A 25,168-nucleotide genomic window follows, 5' to 3' on the forward strand; every position below is an offset into this window, starting at 1 on the left:
TAAATTTTAAACATGTATACACTTGATTTTTGTTAGAGACTTAGGAAGAGAATACACCAAACTGAATCTACAGTTTAGTTAAACTGAGTTATAAGTTATGTAACTAAGTGTGCTAACTTTTCTAGCTAGAGCAAGTTTAATATGAGTATGTTTGTATTGTGAAATTCAAATAAACTTTCCCTAGTGGTAATGTACAAATATTAATGTTGCAAAAGATTAAACAAATTAGCTACAAAAGATGTAATCTTATTGTCTAATTGCTGAATAAAAATCCTACCTTGGGCTTAGATAAGTTAATTCATAGAGATGTAGTTAAAGCAAGTTATTGCTGATTGTTACTTGATATTGTTATTCTGGTTTATTTTTACAATATTGTTTTTTTTTTAAATTAAACTTAGTTCATTTTCTGTTTTTTTTTATAATTCATTTTTTATGGATCTTAATAATACTGATATTTATGTGGTATTGTTTATTAATATTTGTATCAAGGACTGGCCATGCATATATTTGTTAATTTTCTTTTAAATGATTTGAACAATTGTAACACAAATTATGTTTTATTTTGGATTTCTGTGGTTGTTAAATGTTAAGTAAATTATTTTTTTGATTGATCCTGGTTGTACCAGCATTTTGTTTTAATCCATTACAATGAGTTTAAAGTAAAAAGAAATATTAAAACAATTTGTAATTGTGTAAAAGATGCAAAGTTTTGGCTTAAACTTGGCAGCTTCAGTTTGCAGTATGTTTAAACATTTATTGATAAATGCTCATTAATATCGGATTCATGTAAAAAGTTATTGCAACATATACCTTTGGTATTGGTATAACATGTTATTTACATAGTAATCAAACAAAATAATTATCATATTTCTGGCAACTTGGTTCCAGAATGTATGGTGAGAAAGCTTGTTATGTCAAAGAAAAGTTTATTAAAAAGAAAATAACTTTTTGTTCAGCTTATTTGTAAGGCTGTGATTTTCCGAAAATCCCATGACTCACTATCTATTAAGTAAACTAGTTGTATTTTCATATTTAAGCAGAATTTAAACCCATAAGTTTTACACTTTTCACACAAATTTATGAACATTAATTTATTTATGATATATTTTAAATATTGTTACCTCAATTGTATTGATAAATAGCAGGCTCTATTACTATTACTTGTAAGATTATTTATTAATAACCCATTATTAGTAATATTCAATTTAATATGGATATTATATTTTAATATTTTCTCCTCTCTTTGTGACAGCATTACTAATTTATTTGTATAGGGACTTATGAGGGCTAACTTCATTAGCTATGTGTCAGTGCCTATTAAATTTAGTAAATGAATTATATTTAATGTTCTTCCAATAGTTTTTCTTAGTGCCAAAAATAAGATTATTTTAACCAAAAACAATCTAAAAGCTGTTTAAATACTTTGTATGGGTGGCATTTTGCTTGCTAGCTTGGATGGTAGTATTCTGTAATATTAATGAGAGTCAATGTGTATTTTACAGGTAGTGGTGTTCACTGCAGCAATTATGCATCAAAATAAGATTCTACAAATGTTACTTCATTATCGGTACCAGAATTTGCGATATTTTTATTCTCTACCAGCAACAATGAAAGTATGGCAGACACACAAATATGGAGGGCCTGAGGATTTGGTATTTTCTGACACTGTCTGCGTGCCATTCATTTCAAACCAAATGACTTGCTTGTACAAATACATGCTGCAAGTGTTAATCCAATAGATGTGAGAATGTTGGGTTAGTATAATGTCCCAACAGAAGTTTTTATAATTTTTTATTTAAGTATCCATCTTTTCATAGCCATAAGTTTTACAACTCAAATTATTTTGCATGTTGAATATTAATATTCACTCACAATAATAATTTCATACTTAATACAAATGACTTAAACAACACAAGGAGCTTTAATATAAATTTCACCATTAGACAGTAAAACAAAATTTTCATGGCATATAATCACAATTTTTTTTAACATGGAACCTTTGTTTTAACCCTTTTGCAATCTGTCAGAGGTGTAAGGTCATGTCATTACTTTTGTTGACTTGCACTCAAAATTTTATTGAACTACTATTTTAGGAATTTATGTCAATGAGTTTGAAATCAAATTGTATATTGTAATTTGAAATTGATTACTATATAAGAGAGAGAATTTCTTAATTTAAAAGTGAATATTCAAAGAACACACCTAAAGATATAGATATAGTGAGTTACGTGGTGTGTTGAATGTAGCACTTTAAAATTAGATGTTTGTGATGTCAAAATACTAAGTCTATAGTTTTGTACAAATTATGAATTCAAATTACTAATATTGACAAACTAGAATTTAAGTAAGAACCTTGTATGTTTTTATTTTGCTGAGATGGGGTTTATGTACTAAATCAGGTATACTTGCCCCATTCAACACTTTTTGTTCTTTGAAATTGTCCCTTATGTACTCTTACTTCAGTATATAACATGTGAATAACCAATCGACATCTTAGAATGTCCCAGGAATGGTTTTTTCACCCATATTAATCTGTGAAAAGGTGACCATGTATTCTTTCAAACCAAGATTTCGTGAAGGGAGGTTGTGTCTTTAGTCTGATCAAAGTTTCATATTTTTTAAAATCTGAATACATCTTAGTTACTAAGCTTAATAAATTATAGAGGAATTTTATGGTATCAGTATAGTTATTTATGACTTTTTGGTTATTCAACTGCATACACACACACACAAAACCTAAAAAAACATTTCTGTCTCATATCTCCCATGTGCGAAATTTTAAAAGGCATAGCAACCTATGCCCAACAGCAACTGAGTTCAAAAGTCATAGTGAGAGGAGATTTTATAAATTATATAAAATTCTTCTTCTAAATGAACTTGTAATTCATTTGGAAAATGTTTACTTTGAGAAAAAGCATATTCATTTGTATATAGATGGCAATGTCTTCACAGGTTTATTTTCAGTAGTTTTTAAGAACATTAGGGATAACTTCATGGTAAGTATATGCACCACATTGATTGAACAAAGATTTTAACTAGTATGCATTATTTTTTGGTATTTCTTGTTTTTGGTACCTTTGTACATTTCTTCTCATATGGACAACTAACTGTGATATTTTTTGCAGTATCATAACTCAGTATTTCAAGTTAAATAAATTATTGTGTCAGAATTATTGAATGGTGTAAACATAATGTTCTGAAAAGGTGCTTACCTACTGTCACAAGATTAGCTATTCCTATTTGATGCTACCCTCAATTTTTGAATTTTTTTGCTAATGCATGCCACAAACCTTACACTCCCCCCTGTTGAAATTGGAAGATTCCAAAGTGTTTTTCTTCCAAATCATTGTATGCCAGTTATTAACCAATAGGAGCAGGACATGTTCACTTTATGCATATGGCTCCTTCTACACTCCCTACATGTTTGGTAGCATTCAAGTGCAGATATCTTTCTTGTGTTCTAGTTTGGGCTTGAAGTGGTTTTCCTTTATTTTGCTTTCACTTTATGTTGTTTAATTGAAAGCATTTCTTTACACATTTTGTCACCAAAATTTTAAGTTGTTTCACAGATTTCAAGCATGCATTCTCAAGTTCACATTACTTCTTCGAGTCTGTCTCTTTTATCTGTAACCATGCTTCATACCATAGGTTTTGGCAACCCAATGGGGAAGTTATCAGCCTTTGTTTGCTTGGAGTTTGAGCATTCTGTGGACATCCTTTGTTTTTTGCCTGTTTTTTTTTTTTTACCTAGCATAGTTAACCAGGATCTTGACAGCTTTCCTAACTCTCCCTGGTGTACAGCATGCCTTTCCTACCCTGCTTGTGGCTTCTGTTTGACCTTACTTGGTTTCTTAGAGCTGTATTTCTCAGGTATATGATGTTTTTTGATTGCTCTTTAATTTTATGGCTGTTGTCCTTCCCTCATTTTTTGGTTCACACTTTTTTTCTTTCCTTTGGGGAAACCACATTAGTTTTCCCTTGTCTTTCACAGACTCTGGACCAGTCCATTTTCACTCACTGGCAGACAGACTTCTCTTAACAAGGCAACGTGTATTTGGCTCATTTTACTTGTTTTTGGGACTTATTTTGGATTGGCTCATTTTACCTGTTTTTGGGACTTATTCCAAAATTTTTGTTTGGCTATCTTGTTCACTGATTTACTGTCTTTAATTTCTTGTGTTGGTTATTGCAGTTCTTCTTATTTGTCATTTTCCTGTTTGAGGCTCATATAGCATCACAGAAGGATTTCCAAGGAGCATATTTTTCATCAGTACTTTCCTACTCATCTACCTGTCATTTTTGGCTCTGACCTTGCAACTATGGTTTCTTTGTTGATAAGACATTTTGGGTCGTGATGTTATATAGTTATTACGTTTCCAGAGCCCTTGGTGTTTAGGATCTATTCAGTCCCACAATTTTCCACCCTTTCTTTTCTGGTGACATGTTTGTCCCACCATTTTTTTGTTTACCAGACCTCTCCTTTTCTCTCTTTATTTTTCCTTCTTCCCTTTGCACCATAATTCATCATCTCAGTGGGAGCTCATTGGTTGCCTTTCTTCATCAATACAGCCATTATACATCTCATTGGGGTCTCAGTCTTTTGTCTTATGGCAAAGAGTATATCTGGTTCTGAAGTGGTATAGCTCTCCCCATTTTATCTCATGATCAGAGATATCTTTCAAACACTTTTAGGGTATTTATTTATCCCTTGCACTGGCCCCTTTTCCATTTCAGTGTGAGATTCTAGCTAATATTTTGAGTGGAGGTAAGTACCTTATCAAAAGTTATAATTTCCCTGCATTGAAAATCTGTTTCTTCTAGATACTTACCTCTTCTCACACTTCCCATAATTATACCTTATCAAAAGTTATAATTTCCCTGCATTGAAAATCTGTTTCTTCTAGATACTTACCTCTTCTCACACTTCCCATAATTATACCTTATCAAAAGTTATAATTTCTCTGCACTGAAAATCTATTTCTTATAGACACTTACCTCCTCTCACACTTCCCATCCTTCCTCCACACTACTGCTGGTACTTGCACCCACTGCTAAACTTCAAAGTAAGAATTTGGTATGGAGTCAGATGTGTCACATGAGCATGTCATGCTCCTGCTGGTTAACAACTGATGTATGATGATTTGCATGAGAAATGTGTTGTAGTCTTCCAATTCCAACTGGTGATGGGAGAAGTGTAAGTTTAGTGGCATCATTAGTAAAAATGTTTACAGTTAAAGGGTGGCACTGAACAAGAATAGGTAATCTAGGGGTAAGTAGCTATTAGAAATAAATTTTCAGTGCTGAAAGGTTATAACTTTTATCATTTTCAAATAGAATATTTCAATTTAAAAGAAGAAAATATGGCAAAGAAAGGTGAAATTAATCTGGTTATATTAAAAAAAATGAACTAAATATGTGATATACACTTATTTTTAATAGTTATTTGATTATACATAGTACTAGTGTTGATATATTATTTTGAGTTTATCTTTTAGTTGGTTTTAATAATTTTAAATATTACATGTACCAGGTAGAGTGAATTGTACTTATTGGTTTTTTTACATGTGTTTTGTAGAATCTTCCATAATCATATCTGTGTAAGATATCTAGCCTCGGGAGAAGTAATAACTAAAAAAATTAATTGATTTGGAGTATTCGTTTTGAATATTTCTGTTCATATGTTTGTCTACTTTGTTAAAATGTATTTACACTATATAACAGGTGGTTATGGATCAGTAGCAATTGGAACATTGAAAAGACTCTGTGAATTCCCACAAGATCCTGCAGAGTTTCCACTTACCTTTGGAAGAGACTTCTCTGGTGTAGTTATAGATACAGGCCATTCAGTTAAAAATTTCAAACCTGGAGATGAGGTTTGTATTCACAAAGCCTGAATTTAGGACTTAATTAGTTTTATATTCACTGTTGATTTATAACCAGTTCTTTTGGAATCTAATTTAGCAACTAACATTTTATGGGTTATGTTACCAAAGATTTATTAGAAGATAAATTTAAGATCTAAAGAAATAAACATGCTAGTTTAAATTCTGTATATATGTTAAATTTCATAAGAATGCTCTAGAATGCAGAAGTTTTAATTTTTTAGCACAGTTTACTTTCTGATTTTAAGAGGTGTTAATTCAAAGTAATATTATTTGGTGAATAAAAAAAATGCTTTTAAAGTACACAGATCAGCACTACATTTAACATTAGTTCTAACATTAGCTAATTAGCTTTGATACTTTTCATTTAGAAGTTACATACCAAGCATTTGTTTACAATATGACACTAAATTTACAATACCTCATCACTTCTTACGTGAGAGAAATAATGAGCCAGAAAAGTTCTTAGGAAAGGTTTGCTAGTCCATTCTTACATGTTACAATAGTTGTATTTGTAGTTTGCCCTAAGGAATCTGAAATAAAGATTTATAAGTAAAATTCTATTTTTCAGTCAACTTATTATTGCCCTTCTAGATTTTTGAATCGACATTCTAAAAAATTTGGCAATTTCATTGGGAAGCTTTTCTACTGATGGATATTTTAGCCACTAAGTATGACTGGTAACTGCAATTTTATGATCCTGAATCAACATTCTAAGGCTAACATTTTGATGGGAAGGTTTTACTAGTGGATATTTTTGCCACAAAGTATGACTTGTGACTACAATTCCAAGACAATAACAACAACTCAACTATGTATTAAGAAATGCTATCTTTCTAAAGCATCTGCCTGTGAGATTTGTATGTCACTAACCTTGAGTTAACTTCCACCTACATTCATGTGTTTAGTGAGAACTGCATTGGTGCATGATAATGTTATCGTATGGCAAAAGCCTTTTATCAGTAGGTAAGTGGTACAATCTCCATCTGCAGTGAATTTCCCTATGCACTTGCACTCATTATAATGTTGTTCTTTTCATCAGCATTGTAAGACACAGATATATTCAAATTTTGTCTGGCTTCAAGTTACTGAGATTTGCATTCATTAATGAAACTTTGATGTTTATTATACTTTGGCTTTTGTTTTCATTGTTTTACTTTTTTATAGTAATAGTGTCTTTGACATTGTCCTGTACAAGCAAATGTATTATACAAGTTCTACCTTTACTATGGTATTGGGGGATTGTTGACTAAGGAAGATGTCACATGCATTATGCAGGTGTTGTGGAATCCATTATGCATGCTAGATCTTCTGTTTCCATCTATTCTTCCAATGTTCCTTCCTCTCATCTTGAGTGTGAACAAGAGGAAGATGAATTTGATCAACTTTTCTCCTGTATTTGCATTGGGTATTTCCCTACTGGTCAAGAAAAGTCATCAGCTTTTCAAACTGTTTCAGGAGTTAATTTCTCAGGTGTGCTTCTTTCTTTTCTTTTGTCCATGTTTTATGATTCTTTACTCCATAACCCTCATCCTCAAGGTTAATCAAGTCTTTCCTCACTCACTTGACTCCTTCTGTTAACAACTTTGTAACTATTACTATATGTCTCATCCTTTTTGCCTTTCTGATTCTTATATACTAGCTATGAGTCATTCTTCCTTTTTCCTTCTTGGTTCTCAATCTTTGGAAAATCTGTTGCCTACTTGGGGAGTAGACCCCCATTTACTGTTTTGCTCTCAAATTATCAGTTTTCAGTCTTCATCTCTTTCTCATTACCATTCTTTGTTATCCTGGGCCGTATGTCTGAGGTGCTTTATTATACCCCAGAAGAATTTTCAGGGGAAACTTATTCCCTCCATTTTATCATGCCACTTCTTCCTCCCTGTCCCTGCTTACTTGATCTCTCTGCTGTTGGGACTTGTTAGGTAGGGATACACTCTTTAATAACATATGCCTACCTGCTTCCTATACATATGATCTGTGTCAGACTTCATTTCATTACTCTGACATGTTTGGTGATGTTCCTGGCCCATTGGAGACCTAGCACCAGACCTCATTATATTTTCTGGTTTCTTGCCTCTTACATTCTCATCCTTCAACTACTGTTCCTTGACTGCTTCTCTTTAACCTTAATGTTCTTGTTTTACCTTCCAAACCATCTTCCTTTTCATGTTCCCCCACTTCCTGCTGTTAGGTCCATCACACATCTCATTATTATTTTCCTGGTGGCTTAGAACTGTGGGCACCCATCTGTCTTGATTCACTGACCTTTGGTCACAGTCTTTACCAGGAACATGGTCCATCTCTCCACTTCTCTTTTCCACTCTCCTCTTTCACTTTCCTTTGATCCTATCTATCTTTAGTGTCTCAAGGAGGCAGCATCTGATCTTTTACCAAGCACACCACTGAAATTATATGACCCTTCTCCAGATGTTTACTCTTGTGTCATTTGGTGCAACAAGAAAACCTTTCCTCTCTCAATAATTTTCTGGTTGTTCCACATTTCTGGATGGAGAATTTATTTTCTCTCCAGTGGTCCTTTTCACTTTATATGTGGATGACCAAGGATAAAGTTGTAGATACCTTCCTCCAAATCTTGATTGTCATATTTTCCATGCATTTTCTGTGATTTGGTTCACCTATCATAATTGTGTATTGCAACTGGCATGATGTTAGCTCCTTAAGGTCTTCAATTGATCATGAGGACCCTTGCTTGCCACCTTCACATTCTGGGATTGAGATTCCACTTCTGAATGATGATTGGCATCTCTAGCCAATTCCCAAGAGATATTCTCTTACATCTCTCTTATACAGAAGGCTTTTGGTTTAGTACATCTGGGTATCTTCTTCAGCACCTGTCTCAACTGAGTTCAGTTTTTGCTTTCACTTGCAAGATTTGGAGGGTCTAACCACCAAAATCTGTGCTTCTCCTTCTCATACTATACAAGAGATTCTTTCACCTTTGGTAACTCTGACTTCCCTGGAACTTGTTATTGTTGTAGGGAATATGCACAAGTACACCTCCTTCAGAGAACCTTGCAAGACAGTGGATTCTTAGGATCCTTTATTCTTAGATTTCAACCTTCCTTCCTTCTCTACTTAATAAATTATGCAGCTGGACTGTGTCAATACTATCTCCATTGTTTCCTTACCATCTTCAGACTGGATCTCAATCTCTTTATTGATGCTTTCCTTTTAGGTTGGCATACTTCTCTGAGCATTGACTTCTGATGTGAGAATAGGGTAGAAGAGCTCATTCTCTACCAATATGCTTGAACTTCTCACTGTTTATTGGGTATGTTCCAATATCTTGCTCTTGCTGTTGGATTAATTGGTCATGATTCACTCTGACAATTCCATGGTCATTTCTTACATAAAACATTAAGGGGGAACCTATTCTAGGACCTTTTACTTTCATATATTGAATGTACTCTTCTAGTCTCGTTCACACCATATTCATCTTATTGCTTTCATGTGTCAAGAATTATGCACCCTGTAGTGAACAGCCTATCTTAACTGGACTGTGTTCTGCTCATGGAGTAATCTCTCCACCCCAAGGTGTTTTGTTGGGTTTGCTCTTTGTTGGACACATCTTTTATAGACTGTAGATATCATTGTTATCCCTTTTAACTTCAAGCTTCCTCTCTTCTGGTGTTTTGTTCCTCATCATTTGGCTTTGGCTGTCATTGGTCTCAGTCAGGGCTAGTTTCATCTTCATCTCCTCCCTTAGGTCCTCTTTCTTTGAGTCATCTGAAGAAGGCAGATACTTATGATTGGAAGTACAAACTTCCATTTGCTGAACATCTTTTGAACCATCCTTCCATTCCCATTTATACAGATGGTGTGAAATCAGGTGACTGTGGGTTCTGCCATGGTTTGTTGCAGTTTGGTGGTTGCACACAGATTTCCTTTTAAGGTTTCTGCATTTACTGCCATATTGTATGCCATTACTCTTGCCCTGGACCACATAGAAGGTATGCAGTACATGAATTGTTTAGCTCTATATTGGCCCTGAAATCACTTCATGTTAGTTCTTGCCCTGTTCTCATTGATATTCAAAACTGACTGGCCAATTTCCCTCTATCATCTACTTCTATCCAGTTTTTATGGATACCAGGCCATGTTAGTATTCGAGGGAATGTGCTTGATGACATCACAGCCAAGTCTGTCTACTCTGGTTCTGTTACAGCTGTGCCTATCCCATACATGGACTACGATCCTGTATTCAAGGCAGTTGACAGTTGTTTTGGAGTAAGCAACATGATAACAAACGTTTCCAGATCAAACCTATAGCTCTTTGGCTGTCTTGCTTCTGTAAAGATCAGAATGAGGAAGTTGTTCTGGTTAAGCTACATATCAGTCACAGTTTTTTAAGCTCGTTGCTTTCTATTATCCAGGACTGCACCAATGTGTGACACTCAGATCTCAATAGCCCACATTTTACTGTTATACTGTTATTATTAGTCTGAGCAATGGTGCCATTTTAAACATATTTTTACCATTGGTTCACCCTTGATGTTGGACAGTGTAATTGGCAATGGTGACACTGTCCATCTCAGTTGTGTTCTTTAAAGTTTTAAGGGCCATTGCTCTTTTTAACTCTTAAGTTTTTAATTCAAAAATTGGACGTTGTTTTGTTTTACCATGATTCCTTTTTATGTATCTTAATAATTTTACTTTTATTTTCAATTTTTTTACCAGTTATTTGGCATAGATAGCCTAGTTGCTTTGTGCCAGTAAATGCTAAACAACAAACTCATGGGTCCTTGCCTCAATGCACAACACTTCTAGAAAGTTTTATGGGTGACATCCCTTTGGGGAGCTCCATTTGGTTTCTTCTTCTTCTTCAGTTGGCTTCCAAACTCACCCCCCTCCACTATTCAATATCCCTTTTTTGTTGCCTCAACCTGACACATCACTGTTTCATCAGAGGATATCATCCATTCATCTTCATATGTATGTTTGTCTGGTCCATCACCCATCAAGCTGAACTATCCAGTTATGTAGCCTTATTTTGTCACATTCCTATTGTTCTTCTATTTTGTTGATCTCTTATCATTGGTTCATCCATTACTCCCTTCCTCCCAGCCATCCCACTGTGAGCCACATTTCCTCACTTGATTACTCAAACATGGTTTGTTAGTATCTACCATTTCTGGTCATCAGGCAATGTTATCTGTATCATTTGACCTCCAGTAAAAGACCTTTTCAGCTTTGGACCAATGGAGATCTTCCACTTCTCTTGGTTTCCTCAATGCAAATCTCTTACCCTTTTTTCTTTGAGTGGAGGATGGGAAATTCTTGCCATCTATCAGTTTCTAGCCATTAGGGTGATGGACAGAGGATCTTCAGTGGGACTCAGAACAATACAGTGAGACGTGGGGCTATGGTGACATAGACTGTGTAGTATGGGTCACCCTGTAGAAATGTAATGTGCCCTTCTTCTGCAGCCATAGCCTGTTCAGTTGATCAAGATGAACACAAATACTACAGTCTGATTGAGTCCCAACCACATTACACATATTGACTCACTGAGCAAAGTATGCAAGTGTTCAGATGGTCATGTTCTCATTCTACCTGTCCATGTGGCAGCTCATTTGCTTCTTTGTCTCTTTGCATTCTGAGCAAAGAGTATACCTGGGTCTAGATGAAATACAGTCTTCACAGGTGTGCCCCTGTGAAGTCTCTACCATTGTGTATCACACTTCATGTGGTCTTCCTTTGGCTACTTTGTAAAGAGAGCTCATCCAGGTTTTAAACATTTTACACTAGCTCATTCACCATTTCATTGTGGGATTTTAACATTTTTGTACTGTATCAGCGAATGTATTACTAATAGATACTTATCTACATTTGGTACAAAATTTTTTGTCTCGCTTCATCAAGGAATGAATAACGCTATCACAAGTGCAAATGTATAGGAAGAATTACTCTACGTGGAGGTTGTGTTGCTATCCTGTTGGTGCAGTCCATGTTAAACACATGAATTTGGGTGAGAGTTACTTCAAGGCTAGTAGCATGCAAACTTTTAGGCAGATGTATGTGGAGAATACCATTTCTGTGTGCAGTCTATGAGAAATACATTTTCAAATTAAGAATAATGTTAACCTTTAGAACACTGAATAAGCACTGTAAGAAGATTAGCAGGTTGATTAGAATAATTTTATAAGGTTCAGTATTTTGGCCACAAGTATCACTTGTGTTTGCTGTTTCAAAACACTAAATAAGAATATGAAAAAAGAATAACTTATGAGAAAACATCAGTGTTTATAACATTTCCTATAGGGTACCCTCATGATGTGATAATTTAAACAATTGCTATGACCAAAGCTTGCCTGATATTTTTATATGTAGTAAAAAATTATTTTCTTAACATATAGTTCCAAACTATGTATAAAATGTTGCAGTACCAGTGGCACAGATATGCTTTGACTTGAACATAATGTGGTGTCTGAAAAAAATAATCTTTGTTTAATACCAAAATTACCAACAGAAATGATTCTAATATTTTATGATATTTAAAAGGAAATATTTTACAAATACATGTGGTTAAATAAAGGTAGAAATTGTGTGTGTCATCTGTTGTGGTATATTTCCAGTTGTTTATTTTTTTTGTATATGAGATAGTAAGTGTTAATCAAGTACATTGTTTCTACAGTTGTTTATGGATATAGTTGCTTGGTGCAGTATAAGCTTGTAACATTACTTAATCTGAGAAAACTGAATTCTATGAAATTGTGCTAACTTTTAAAAGGTTTGGGGAGCCATTGGAGCTCAGAGGCAAGGAACTCATGCTGAGTTTGTTTTGGCAGCTGATTCAAGTGTGAGTACATGTGTTTTATTTAGTACTAGAGTCATGAGAAAGTAGTAAAATGTTCATAACTTTAGGAACTTGTTTCTTTTTTTAGGGAAATATTCAAGAATTGATGTAGTCTATTAAAGTTTGTATTGTTTACCTTGTTTATACCAGCCAAGTTTTAATTTACAGCATTTTCATTAAGTTTGTTTTAGTGATGGAAACAAATTAGTTAATTATTTCTTACCTCGTCTTGCAGAAAATCCTTGGTTAAGGTGTCACATGAGAGGTTGAATAGGAAGTTATATTCCTATGCAATTGGTGAAAATATTAAGGAATCTAAATAACACTGGATTAAAAATAGAAAACAAAAAACTGTAGTAATCAGACACTCTTCTGATTGGAAGAATGTAGCTAATAGGTTCTTCATGTTTCTGTATAACTTTTGTTATTAGATATATATGTTTTTTGGAAAGTTTCTTGGTTTACAATGTAATTAAGCTCTCAGGTACTAAGATTATAGGTACGGATGATATAATTGCTATTATTTATTATTTAGAAGGACCTTTTAAGCCTTGTTGATTGGAACTTAATGTAAGAATAGGTTTTAATTTTGAAAAATGTAAAGGAATACATCTGAGGTGTAGAAATTGATAAAAGGCTAACTTTCTTTTTTGAGAGGAATGTGAAATGCTCCTGAAAAAGAAAAGCATATGAAGGTGACTGTTGAAAAACTTTTTAGTCAAGAGTATACCTGGGCTGAAAAGAGTTGAAGAGCTTTTGTATTAATTTGCAAGAAAATTTAATTTTGAGAGAAAGATGACTTTAACATGAATAACACAAGTATTTACATTTGGAATATTAACTTGATAGGAGGAGAGCAGTGGAATGATACTTGGTTTAAGAAATTGTTCTATTTTGAAATATTTGAATATTGGGAAATGTTAGTTAAAACTGGAAGATTAAATTTTATGGTTCTTGTGAGATAAAATTACTTTCTAGTTCTTGACTTGTGAAATTGGTTGCTTTATGTTCTACTTGGTGTGAACTCTTTTTTATTATTATCATTACAAACAGTTGTGTGATATGCAGGAATATTGTGTTTTGTACTTGTTTTAGTGATATATATAATTTTTTTTAAGTTTTTGCTTACTTAATTTGTTCTGTGTAGTAGATGATATCTCTTCTGTGTGAAAGTATATTACAGTTACATAAAGCATCTAATCTGAAAGGATTAGCAACTCTCATATTTTTTTACTAGTTGGCTTGACACTTTATGTTTCTTACGGCTGATCAATGATGTTAGAAAATAATTGTCAGGAGATAACGCTGCCAACTAACAAATAAACCAAGTTTATCTTTTCAGTTCAGGTGTACTTTCTTAATTCTGTTCTACTTGGGGTTCTTTGAGTAAAGATATACTAAACAGAATGTCTATTCTGTAAGGAAAAAAGCAGTGGAACTTAGTACAGTAGAAGCAAGTGTTTTTTGTATGAGTGCAAGTATATATGCCTCATTTTCTTTTTGTATGTTTTGTGATGAAGATTGTTTTAATTTAGTTAAACATGTCCAGTTTCATTATCTCTCTCTTACTCATACACAATAGGAAAATTCAGTCATGTTATTAAATACAGGTTGCTTACTGTATTTCCTGAACACATTTATAGTTGTTAGTTGGTTGAACTATCTAAATATTTGTTGAGAAATCAGTTTCCACTTGAAACTGCCAGAAGTAGGTATGAAAGAGATATTCTGGTGTTATCAGGATTTACTATGGCATTTCTGAATTGATAATGCTCATACTCGCCCTTACGTGAACCATTTAGTTTATTGAGATTAAAGGAATGACTCTTATGACGAGAATGGCGTTTTATGGACATAGAAGTATTCGTGACCAAGATGGATAGTTTAGAGAGATGAATGATTGTGCAGGAGAGGTTTCAACTTCAAGAGAAGTTCTTTCCATGGTGTAGAATTTTCATTCGTATTGTGAAGGTTGATGATACCAGTTAACCAACAGCTGCTTAAACATGTAGTACCCAGGCCACTTAAGCACATGGTACCCTCTGAAGTACACCTGAAGATCGATCTTGATGAAAAGGAAGCATGGACAACTGAATGTCATTAAGTTGATGGCACCTAGTGAATTGTAGATCTTGTGAGGAGATCTCTTTTTGAATTCTTAGGCTATTGCTAGTCAGAGAACAACAGTCACAGCTATAATTCAGACCATCAATTACTGATGGACAAAGGCTTGACATGTCATTGATGGATGGTTTCTGCCATTCAGAGTTGACTGAATAATCCATGTCTAAAGGCTTATGAAAAGTGAGATACCTTTTAGGTGTGAAAGTTTCCCTTTCACATCAAAGGAAGCTCACAATACCTGAGGTTGTACAAAAATGTACACCTCAAGTAGTTTGTTTCTCTGAACCAGAAGCTACCCATCTGTTGGGTTGTTTGGTTTGCTATCAGTTTTTTACTTCCAGAACTGAGGATGTCTACAGCATTCATTGGGATTATAAGAGAGAAGTTTTGACAGGAACACAGACTCTTGTACACAATGTCAAGCATATCAAGCTCCCAGTGTTAAAAGGGATAGCAAGAGAGCACCTATACTTATCCCTAAACTATTTCAGGCAAGTCACTGTGTTATAGGTAGACTAAAAATTTCATGAAGAAACACTTAATACATTTAGATTTAGATTATTTATAGTTTCATGGCTACAAAGTGAATAAGCTCATTTACAAATAGTTTCCAAAGTATAGTGAAAAAAGTAGTGAAAAGTTAACATTTAAATTTGAATTAGAAATCCAATAGCTCTAATTTATTCTTAACTTCTCTAAGAGTCTCTACTTCCAGAACTTAAATTTTATTGATAATAACTTTATAACTGGGATAAACTTGCTACATGATAATTTGTTTTTTGTTCTTTAAAGTAACTAGTTGCTTGCCAAAGATTCATGTATGTAGCAAACACACATTTTCCAATGTAGGCATTCAATAAACTTCACACTGATATAGCCATTTCAATATAAGCTAATTTTTTAATTTTTTTCAAGGCAAGTGATCGATACTTTTCACATTAAAACAACCATTCCAATATAAACAGTCTTTTATAGTTTAGCAAACTTCTGCTAATATTGTGTCAAAGTTTGTCACATGTCTATAAAGTCTGGACTCCAATAAATGCTTCTTTTCATAGAACTCATTAATATCATTTGGTAAATGATACAAAAGTTTCTTACTTAGCTTTTTAACTTAAATTAGAGTTATCTTTTTACAATTACAACACACTTCAGTATTCACTTTTGTTTAGACTGTCTTTATTTGATTGCTTCATTGCTAAGACTTAAGAAAATAAAGATTTTTATTTATTCTAGAATGAAGTTGAATTTTAAAAGTAAGAAATTTCTATGAAAAGTTTACCACTTGCCTTTTTAAGGCAGTGTATCATTTTTCCAGCTAAACAAGTGGGTAAAGCACAAAGGTCTTTAGACTTAAAATTTGCTTATTTGACATCATATGTAGTTTTGTCAAATATGAACAAAGAAACTCAATATTTATCCTTTAAACTATTTGTTTAACATACCAAAAAATACACATGGCAAAGAAACTCAACATTAATTTTTTAAACTATTTATTTAACATGCCAAAAAATACACATAGCAACTTTTTTGTGGTTGCTACTAAATCTGCCTTTTCTGTTTTGAACATGGTGCTCAAAATTTTCTGAGAGCTTATCTGTCTGGGACAAGAGATAATTCTATACAGTTGAGATCTAATCACCTTCATCACCTTTGGTGATGTTTTCACCCATATGTGTTTGTCAGCAAGACTTCTCGAAAATGGCTGAATGTATTTGGATGAAATTTGGCAAACATTTGGACTATGATCAAACTTAAAATTGATTAGGTTTTGGAAAATTAAGGTCACACACAAAAAAATCCTTATCTGTGAACATGGTGAGTTATTTTAACATTGTTTTTCCTGTATAACTCGCTGAAAAAATAATCTGATTTTGATAAAATTTGGTATACCAATGTAGAATGCTGTTCCTCATTGCCCATGCCTGTTACTAATAGCAGACATATATACGAGGGCTGTTCAAAAAATATGCGGACTGTTTGAATTGCGCGGCTCCAGTTGGTTCCAGGGGAATCCGCTTGGTGTCGCTAGGTTTGCACAAATCAGCTGATTATGATGCCATTTCCCGATTGCAGATATCTTCATTTGTGTATTAGCTACGCGGTTTTAAGTGAAGTGCAATTTTTTTCGTTTGGTGGATTTCAGAATGAATGATCTGAAGGAGCAACGACTTGCTGTCAAATTTTGTGTTAAACTTGGAAAATCTGCGACTGAAACTTTTGCTATGCTTAACATGGCTTACGTTGATGTTGCGATGAAGCGTACGGCATGTTTCAAATGGTATGAACGTTTTAAGGATGGTCGACAGTCCATTGAAGATGATGAGTGTCCTGGACGTCCTTCCATGTCAACTGATGACCAACACGTCGACAAAATCAACACCCTGGTGGGGTCAAATCGATGTCTGACTGTCAGGGAGCTTGCTGAAGAGTGTGGGATATCAGTTGGACCTTGTTACGAGATTTTGACCGAAAAATTGAAGATGCACTGCGTTGCTGCGAAATTCAGCCCTCAGAACTCGTGAGTTTTTGGCCAAACACTCGATCACTGTTTTTCCCCACCCCCTCTACTCACCTGACCTTGCTCCTTGCGATTTGTTCTTGTTCCCCAAACTCAAAAGACCCTTGAAAGGAAGAAGATTTGAGACGATTCCCGAGATTAAGGCAAATGCGACGAAGGAGCTGGAGGACGTTACAAAAGAAGCATACCAGGACTGTTTCAACAAGTGGAAACACCGTTAGGATGAGTGAGTGCGTTGGGGAGGAGAGTACTTTGAAGGGGTCCCAGACCTGTAACTTCTAAATAAAGTACATTTTGTTTTATGACGTCAGTCCGCGTATTTTTTGAACAGACCTCGTACACACATTTGTATATTTTTTGTGCAGAATATGATCAACAATGCATGGCAGAGGTATGCTTTCTAATGAATGCCTTTCTAGATTTGACATGTAAATTAAATGTATAGTTAATGTAACTAATGTAATAAATTTGACATTAGAATTAATGTCTTACTTCATGCTTTTCATAATTTTAACTACATCTTTGTAATACTGTGCATCGCAGACATTTGGGTTTTTACTGGTGTTATTATATTTAATGTTTTATACAATGCTGTGCTAGGTTGTACAGAAACAGATGATGCTATTTCATTGTGAAATTTTTTAACTAAACACTGAAAAGGATATTTTTATAATATCTTACTTTTCTACTGTGTAAATGGTTTGAATAAAATGTACAGTTAGTGAAGTATTTGTGTCAAAATAGGTATTCTATTGAACATTTGTCTCTTGTTAATTGTTTATTTCTGCACTGGTGTAAAGAACTTATCATGAATTTTAGTGTACTTACACTTGTTGACATTTTTTCATGTTTTAAACTGTTTTAAAAGTCACATATGCATTTTGTACAAAGATGAAAACAGATAAAAATTAAAGAGAACTGACCTTAATGACTGCACACATTTTGAAACTCAAATGGTCGTGTGCCACCACAATGTACAGTGCTAATTCTTTGTAGTTGTTGACAGGTTTCCCATAAACCAAAGAGTATCAGCCATGTAGAAGCAGCATCAATACCATATGTTGCTACCACAGTCTGGTCAGCTCTATGTGTAGTTGGAGGGCTTAGAAGAGATACAGCAATAGGAATGAGGTAATGTAAAGCACTTATTTAAATTATTACAGTTTGCAGTGTAGTGAAAAATAATATTTTTGTTTTCTGAAAACTGTTTTGAACACCATATTCAGTTATTTGTTAGTAGGTTCATAATGTTTAAAAATAAAAAGGTTGCTAAACTGGTATGTAGTTGCTTTGTGTGAATATTCTAAAATTAAGCAGACATGTATTGAGAGTTATCCTTATTTACCCTTTACTCTGGTAGAAGTAAGCATTTCAATCACATCATCTATATAAAAAATAATAATAATTATTAAACTGGAAAGCTAAGCACTGAAACCTGGTTTCTAAGAAAACATATTACATGTCTTTATTATTTTCTATAATAAAAGTATTAAGGCTGGCATCTGATCTCTTAGATATGAACAAAGTGTTTTGGAATGAACATTTGGATATTCATCTTGAAAACTTCACTCCATTTTCATTAACATTTTTTAGTAAATTTGTCACAAAAGCAAGTTAAGAAATGAGATAACAAAAATACACTTACGAGAGTCACTTAGTTCTTGATGTAAAAGTTAACTTATTTTCTGATTGTTATGACACAGTTACTCACAATATTTGTTAAATATTTCTTTATTTGAAATGACAAAATATTTCTATTAGTATTTTAAAGGTTATTTTATGATTATGTGTTAATATTTCTTTATATTAACTGTTGAGACTTAATTCAAAATAAAACTGGTTAATGAAATTCCTTTAATGTCTAAAGTAAGTGCACATGTGCATGCACTTGATTTCAATGGATTTGAACAACAGCCAGATGTAAATATACACTAATAGACATTTTGTACATTGTCATATTAAAAGCTATTCAACGTTTTAAAAAGGTATTGTAATTTTAAGCTGTGAAGTAACATTATATAGTTATTTACTGATAATGCTAACTATGGTAAAGTTTATCCCTAACTAAAGCAACAAAACTATAAAGTGAAAACAAGAGAAAAAAAATGTTGTTGACATGATTTTTCCCCCACTTGGACCAATCAGAAAAACTTCCACATTAGTTAAAAAAAAAAGACATTATTAAAAATTCTTTTTTTTTTTTGTATACAACAAATTTGTAAAGTTTACAAAAAGTTGACCAAAAACTACAGTAAATGTTTTGTTTTGATTGTATGGATTCATAGATGGAGAATCAATCAGTTTGACTAAGTTAAATTTATATTGAATTCTCCCTTGTTTTTAGATAAAGAATAATTAATAACATCTGAATGTGAATATAAATAACTAAAGTAACATTGATAAAAATAAAAAAAATTCTCTAAAACAAATTTTACAATAACTACCCCTAGGACAAGTCTGTTATTTTATTTAACTAGATGTATTTAATATAGCATTAATTTAGGTATCATAGTGTAATTTCAAAAAGTGTTATTTAAAGCTAGAAAAGGATGAATCTGTTCACTGTAAGCAATGTTAAGTATTGCCTGATAAAGAGGCAAGGCTTTAAACATTCTCTAAACAGAATTATTTTAAAGCAACTGTTTTATTCAATATTTTGATAATTTTCCCCCGTTAAAGTTTTTAGAAACTATTTGACTGTCCGTGTAACATTTTTCCTTTCTCTTTGAGTCGTATACAAATGTTGTATAGTAAGTTAAAGGAAAAGCTGTAAAATATATTAGTAAGAGAATGGGTAACATATCTTTATCTTGACTGAACATATGAAGTGAATTAGCCATTTTTATTATTTCTAATGTACAAGTTTTGTACCTTCTTAAACTATTTATTTTAACACTTTTTGTTTATAAAATATGATTTAGAATTAATACTTTTATATAATTTTGTACTTTTTTTTTGCAGGTCATTAGTTTTTGCAGGCTCAGGAGGAATTGGTACTTTTGCTATTCAGGCATGTCTAGCATACAGTTATACAGGATTAAAGAAATGCTTTTCAGTACTATTTTCTTAAAATGTGAAGTACTACGGCTAGTTTACTGTGGTAAAAATATCTAATATACTCAAAGTGGACTAAATGTCATTTAATTAGTTTGCTATTTAAGTGTATTGATGTAATTAATTTGAATAAGTGCTAATTTTAAATGAAATTGGAAGACTGCACAAGGAATTTATTTAAATAAGTAGATAACATTTTTTTGTAATGCCAAAATTCATATATTTTAATTTTAATTAACGAATGACTAGCTTTGTTTCAAACTTTTCTTATTAGAGAAGTTTCCTTTGTGTTTTATAAAATTTGTATTGTTTTCTAGAAGAAATGTTTGATTGTCAAAATGTTATTCCATATTTCATTCTGTAAGCAGAATTCTTTCCCCTTCCATAAGTGGAAAAACAATGACAAATATTGGAATAATTACAGGATTACTTAGTTTTTGTTCAGAGTTATTTTGTAACTGTTCTGCTTCAATGGCCTTAACTACTGAGGATTAAATTTCTTATTTCTCCCAAGCTTATAGAAAAATGCTAATAATAATTTCTCTATATTATTAAAGTAGCTAATTAATTGATGTGGAGCTAAAAATGTTTTGAAATTTAAATTTATCTTGTATTTTTTTATTGTGAAAGTTAGATATAATTTATGATGTTCATTTTCTTATAATATTTGCAATTTTTTTATCACTGTTTTACAGTAAGGTGTAGGCCAACAACCTATACAACTTGTACATTTCTTTAAAATGCTGAGAAAAAAAATGTTCCTTTATTGTGTTATTTGCACCAATAGTTACTGAAAGCATGGGGGGCACATGTGACTACCACGTGTAGTACAGAAGCTGTTCATTTAGTAACACAGCTTGGAGCAGATGAAGTTATAGACTACAGTACCCAGAATGTTATGGAGGAGTTAAAGACATTGAAAGGGTATGAACAAATTGTTTTATTCTGACCATGTGTGGTAAATTAGGTGTTAGATAAACGGGGCTAATTCCAAGCACTTTTAATATTTGTATAATAGGGTTATTGTTTATGTACGTATTTAAAAGATACACTGTTGTAGATGTGACTATATTATATCACAGAGTTTATATAGTGTATTATTGTATATTTCAGAATGTTTCTGTGTGACTTGGTACTTTCCATCAAAACAGCATTGGTTTCTAAGGATATATATTTCTTTGAATAGAGGGATGAAACACTATGATTTCTTGTTACAATCCTTGCAAATATGTTTATTATCTTTTGAATCAGAATACTTGTAAAGTTAAGTGCATGATTTATTGGTCTGTGTCATTCCTGTTTGAAATAATAGCTTTCTTATTATTATTCAGAATTATTCTTTAGTTATCACAATTATTAGAAGGAAGTTATAGATATTAAAATACACATTAGATAAGTATTAAAATATTAATTTTTTCCAAGAAACAAGTTACTTTGTAGATTTGTTGTCAAGTGGAAATGCTCAACTAAAACTGAAATATAAATGTAGAGAAATCTTAAAATATTAGAAGGACAAATAAGAAAGTAAGTATAAGTTTGTATTGTGTTGATACTACATTAAGTGAAAGTTAAAGCTATAAGATTTGTGGGTTACATTAAAACAAATAAATTATATGGAATCCTATCATTATAATAAGTTTACTATATTTTCTGATGGGAGATAAAAGTGTATATGTCACAATCTTTTCAAAATTTCTTTAAACAACTTAATTCTCAATACTTGTAAATAAACTTGGTGGAGGGCTTTTGCCACATGGTGAAGCCATCATGCAACACTGCAATTTCACACAAAACGTGTAAATTTAGCTGGAACATGCCTTAAAGTTAGTAGCATGCAAATCTCTTAGAGAAACGTGAGGAAATTAGATTTTCTATGTGTAGATATCTATAGGAAATACACTTTCAAATTAGAAAAATGTGAACTTTATCTGGATTAATATGTTATTTACATGTCTATAGACAGGTATTTTATTTGGGCTAGTATATTGTTAACAAGTCTTAGGTGTGTAGTTTATCTGGGATAGTGTGTTTTTACATGTCGGTAGATGGGTAGTATATCTGTTTAATTTTTTCAGTGCATATTGTGGTGTAGAAGACATTGAAACAAGAAATAAATGACCTCATATCACCAAAATTTAGTTTTTTTATTTAATTAGACCCTTAATGTTTCACTTTACATCTTCAGGAGTGTTCTCTAACACATGTTAGAGTGTGTGTTTGCTTGTCTAGATGGGTTGTTTAAGTGGGTTAATTAATCTGTTTAAATTTCTTTGTGTAGTTTATTTGTGTAAATGTGTGCTTACATGGCTAGATGGGTATTTTATCTGGGTTAGTGCATTTTTGAATTTCTGTAGATGAGGAGTTTGTCTTAGTTATTGTGTTGTTAACAAGGCTTTTGGTGAATTATTCATTTGGGTTAGTGCATTGTTTACATGTCTGGAGATGAATAGTTTATCTGGGTTGGTGAGTTATTTACAAATTTGTTGCTAATAGTTTATCTTGATTGGCATGGTGTAGAGGTGTTTAGAAAAGTGTGTAGTTTAATTTATGTTTTATATGAATGTGTTTTTAGATGAGTAATTTATTCCATTTTATTATTCATTATTAAATAAAAATGATAGAATATTGAAGTGGAAATTCTGAAAGAAAATATGAAATTAAGTCACTGTTTTGCTTCTAAGCTTTGTCAGGCAGGGTAATGATTTCAGTAGACAACAGATGATGTATGGAAAGCATAAGAAGTTTTTATTTTTGTGTGTAAAATTAAATTTAAGCTGTGAAACATGATCCAATAAAGAAATAACTAATTTGATAATACATAAAAACAAAACATTATTTGTGAAATATTGTTTTTTTTAATTTTTGGAAACCAACTTTTGGTTTAATATTTTTATGTTCTAATGATATGTGTGTATAGCAGAGATTCATATGTATAAATTAAAATTGGAAAATTACTAAGACGACTAGTACAGAAACATTTCTTAAAACTGGAAGTGGAACACACACACACATTTATTTATTTATTTTTATTTCAATGTAATCAGTGCTTGAAGTGGGGCAAAAGAGAAAGTGGAATGGTTTGTTAAATTCAGTATTATATTTCTTGTTTTTTATGTCTATTTTTTATTTATTATAACAAAAGACACTAAATAGTACAAATTATGAACATGCTAGGTAAGGTACGATAATGAAATAATAACAATTTTTCATAATGTATATTCACCAACAGCTTGTGTATTACATAATTTAATATGATAATGTGAGCTGTAGGTTTGTCAAATGAATTACAACTTGTGTGATGGGATTATTAGTTAGACACAGTCAAGGCCAGGTTAAGGGTTTTTTGGCCCCAGGATTTACAATTTATAGAGATCCTATTGAGACAGAACCTCTAAGTGCAATACATTCATAATTGTAGCTTGAGGCCCTCTTCAGCCTTGTAAGCCCATGCTTTAATCTGGGGTTGGACAAAGTTCAAAGGACAATAAAACTAAACATAAACAGATGTATACTGTAATGAGTTACAATATGGAAACTCTGGTTACTTTGTGGTTATGAACTCAAGTCACACCAACTAAGTCTGTAGTGTTATGGTTCAGTCACTCTATTTATGTACCACATTGTCTCATTTCTGCCTTGTTGTTACATGACATTTGCCACTGTAAATACTTATTGCATCATCTATTAAACCTTTTCCTTCTAAGAAGTTTACAGTCTACTAAGAGGTAGTGGGATGGCATCCTGCCCTACTTCATGCACTGAGTGTAATCATTTTGTATTAAATATAGCTTTTCCTTTTCACAGGTTCGATATAATTCTCGATCCCATAGGACAGGAAAGTGCAGATTTTATCTCAGCTTACTGAAAAGTTGGACAAACAGTAAATATATAACCATAGTGCCACCTTTTCTGATGAATACTGATAAATATGGTATAGTTGGAGGTACCCTATTGTCATTAGTGCAGGCATCCTTGGATACTGCAAAAGTGAGCATATGTGTACCATATAACTAAATGAATACAAGATATTCCCCTTAAGAAAGAATTCTAGACCCTTCTTCACATAACCAGAACCTGTGAAGACCACTAAGTCACTTTATAAAAGATTATAAAAGCTTTGTGACAAAAAAACCCAAAAAAACATTTCATTGTGCATACTTGAATTTTGAACTATAAAAGATGTTGTCAGTTGAAATTTCTTCTATCAGAGCTGAAAACTCTTAGAAATAAATACTTTATTTTATAAGTGAAGAATGGTCCTAGAGTTTTATTTGTATTTCTGTTTTAAAATATCACCAATCATGAGTTTGAAGTTATTTTTATATTATTACCAATATTGTGATCAAATGATTAATTATTGTTAGATGTATTTAAACCCATTATTGTTATGCAAGATGTTTGATTTGAATAGTTAATTTGCCTAGTAAGCCCATGCCTTAATTTGGGGTTGTACACAGTTCAAAGGACAATAAAACTAAATATAAACAGATATACATTATTATGAATTATAGTATGGAAGCTCTGGTTACTTTGTGGTAATGTACTTGGTCACAACAACCGAGTCTGTAATGTTAGGGCCAAATCTCTTTTCATCTAACAGGTGCTCAGTATTCCTGTCTTCTTCTTATCATGACAACCCTGTTGTAGTACCTTTCCTTGATCCATTTCCTATCAGAAGCTTTTCACAGGACCCTTGAGGAGTTAACTGAAGACATCCTTTCATTATTTTAACATTGGCCCACCTGTCATTTTTGGCTCTGGTATAGC

At 32.5% G+C, this 25,168-nt stretch overlaps 1 protein-coding gene across 1 annotated transcript in view; it reads left to right on the top strand.

The window, feature by feature from the left end:
* The window catches only part of LOC143222334 (NAD(P)H oxidoreductase RTN4IP1, mitochondrial-like), a 32,763-nt gene that overhangs the window by 739 nt on the left and 6,856 nt on the right, over positions 1-25,168 (top strand). Inside the window, 8 exon segments of the mRNA XM_076448751.1 lie at positions 1,503-1,754; positions 5,722-5,873; positions 12,637-12,705; positions 18,354-18,478; positions 20,309-20,357; positions 21,189-21,325; positions 24,206-24,249; positions 24,252-24,388. Of these exon segments, the coding sequence (XP_076304866.1) occupies positions 1,748-1,754; positions 5,722-5,873; positions 12,637-12,705; positions 18,354-18,478; positions 20,309-20,357; positions 21,189-21,325; positions 24,206-24,249; positions 24,252-24,388 (720 nt within the window). The 5' untranslated portion in view covers positions 1,503-1,747.

Source organism: Tachypleus tridentatus, chromosome 8, assembly GCF_004210375.1.
Source record: "Tachypleus tridentatus isolate NWPU-2018 chromosome 8, ASM421037v1, whole genome shotgun sequence".
NCBI classification, from domain to species: Eukaryota; Metazoa; Arthropoda; class Merostomata; order Xiphosura; family Limulidae; genus Tachypleus; species Tachypleus tridentatus.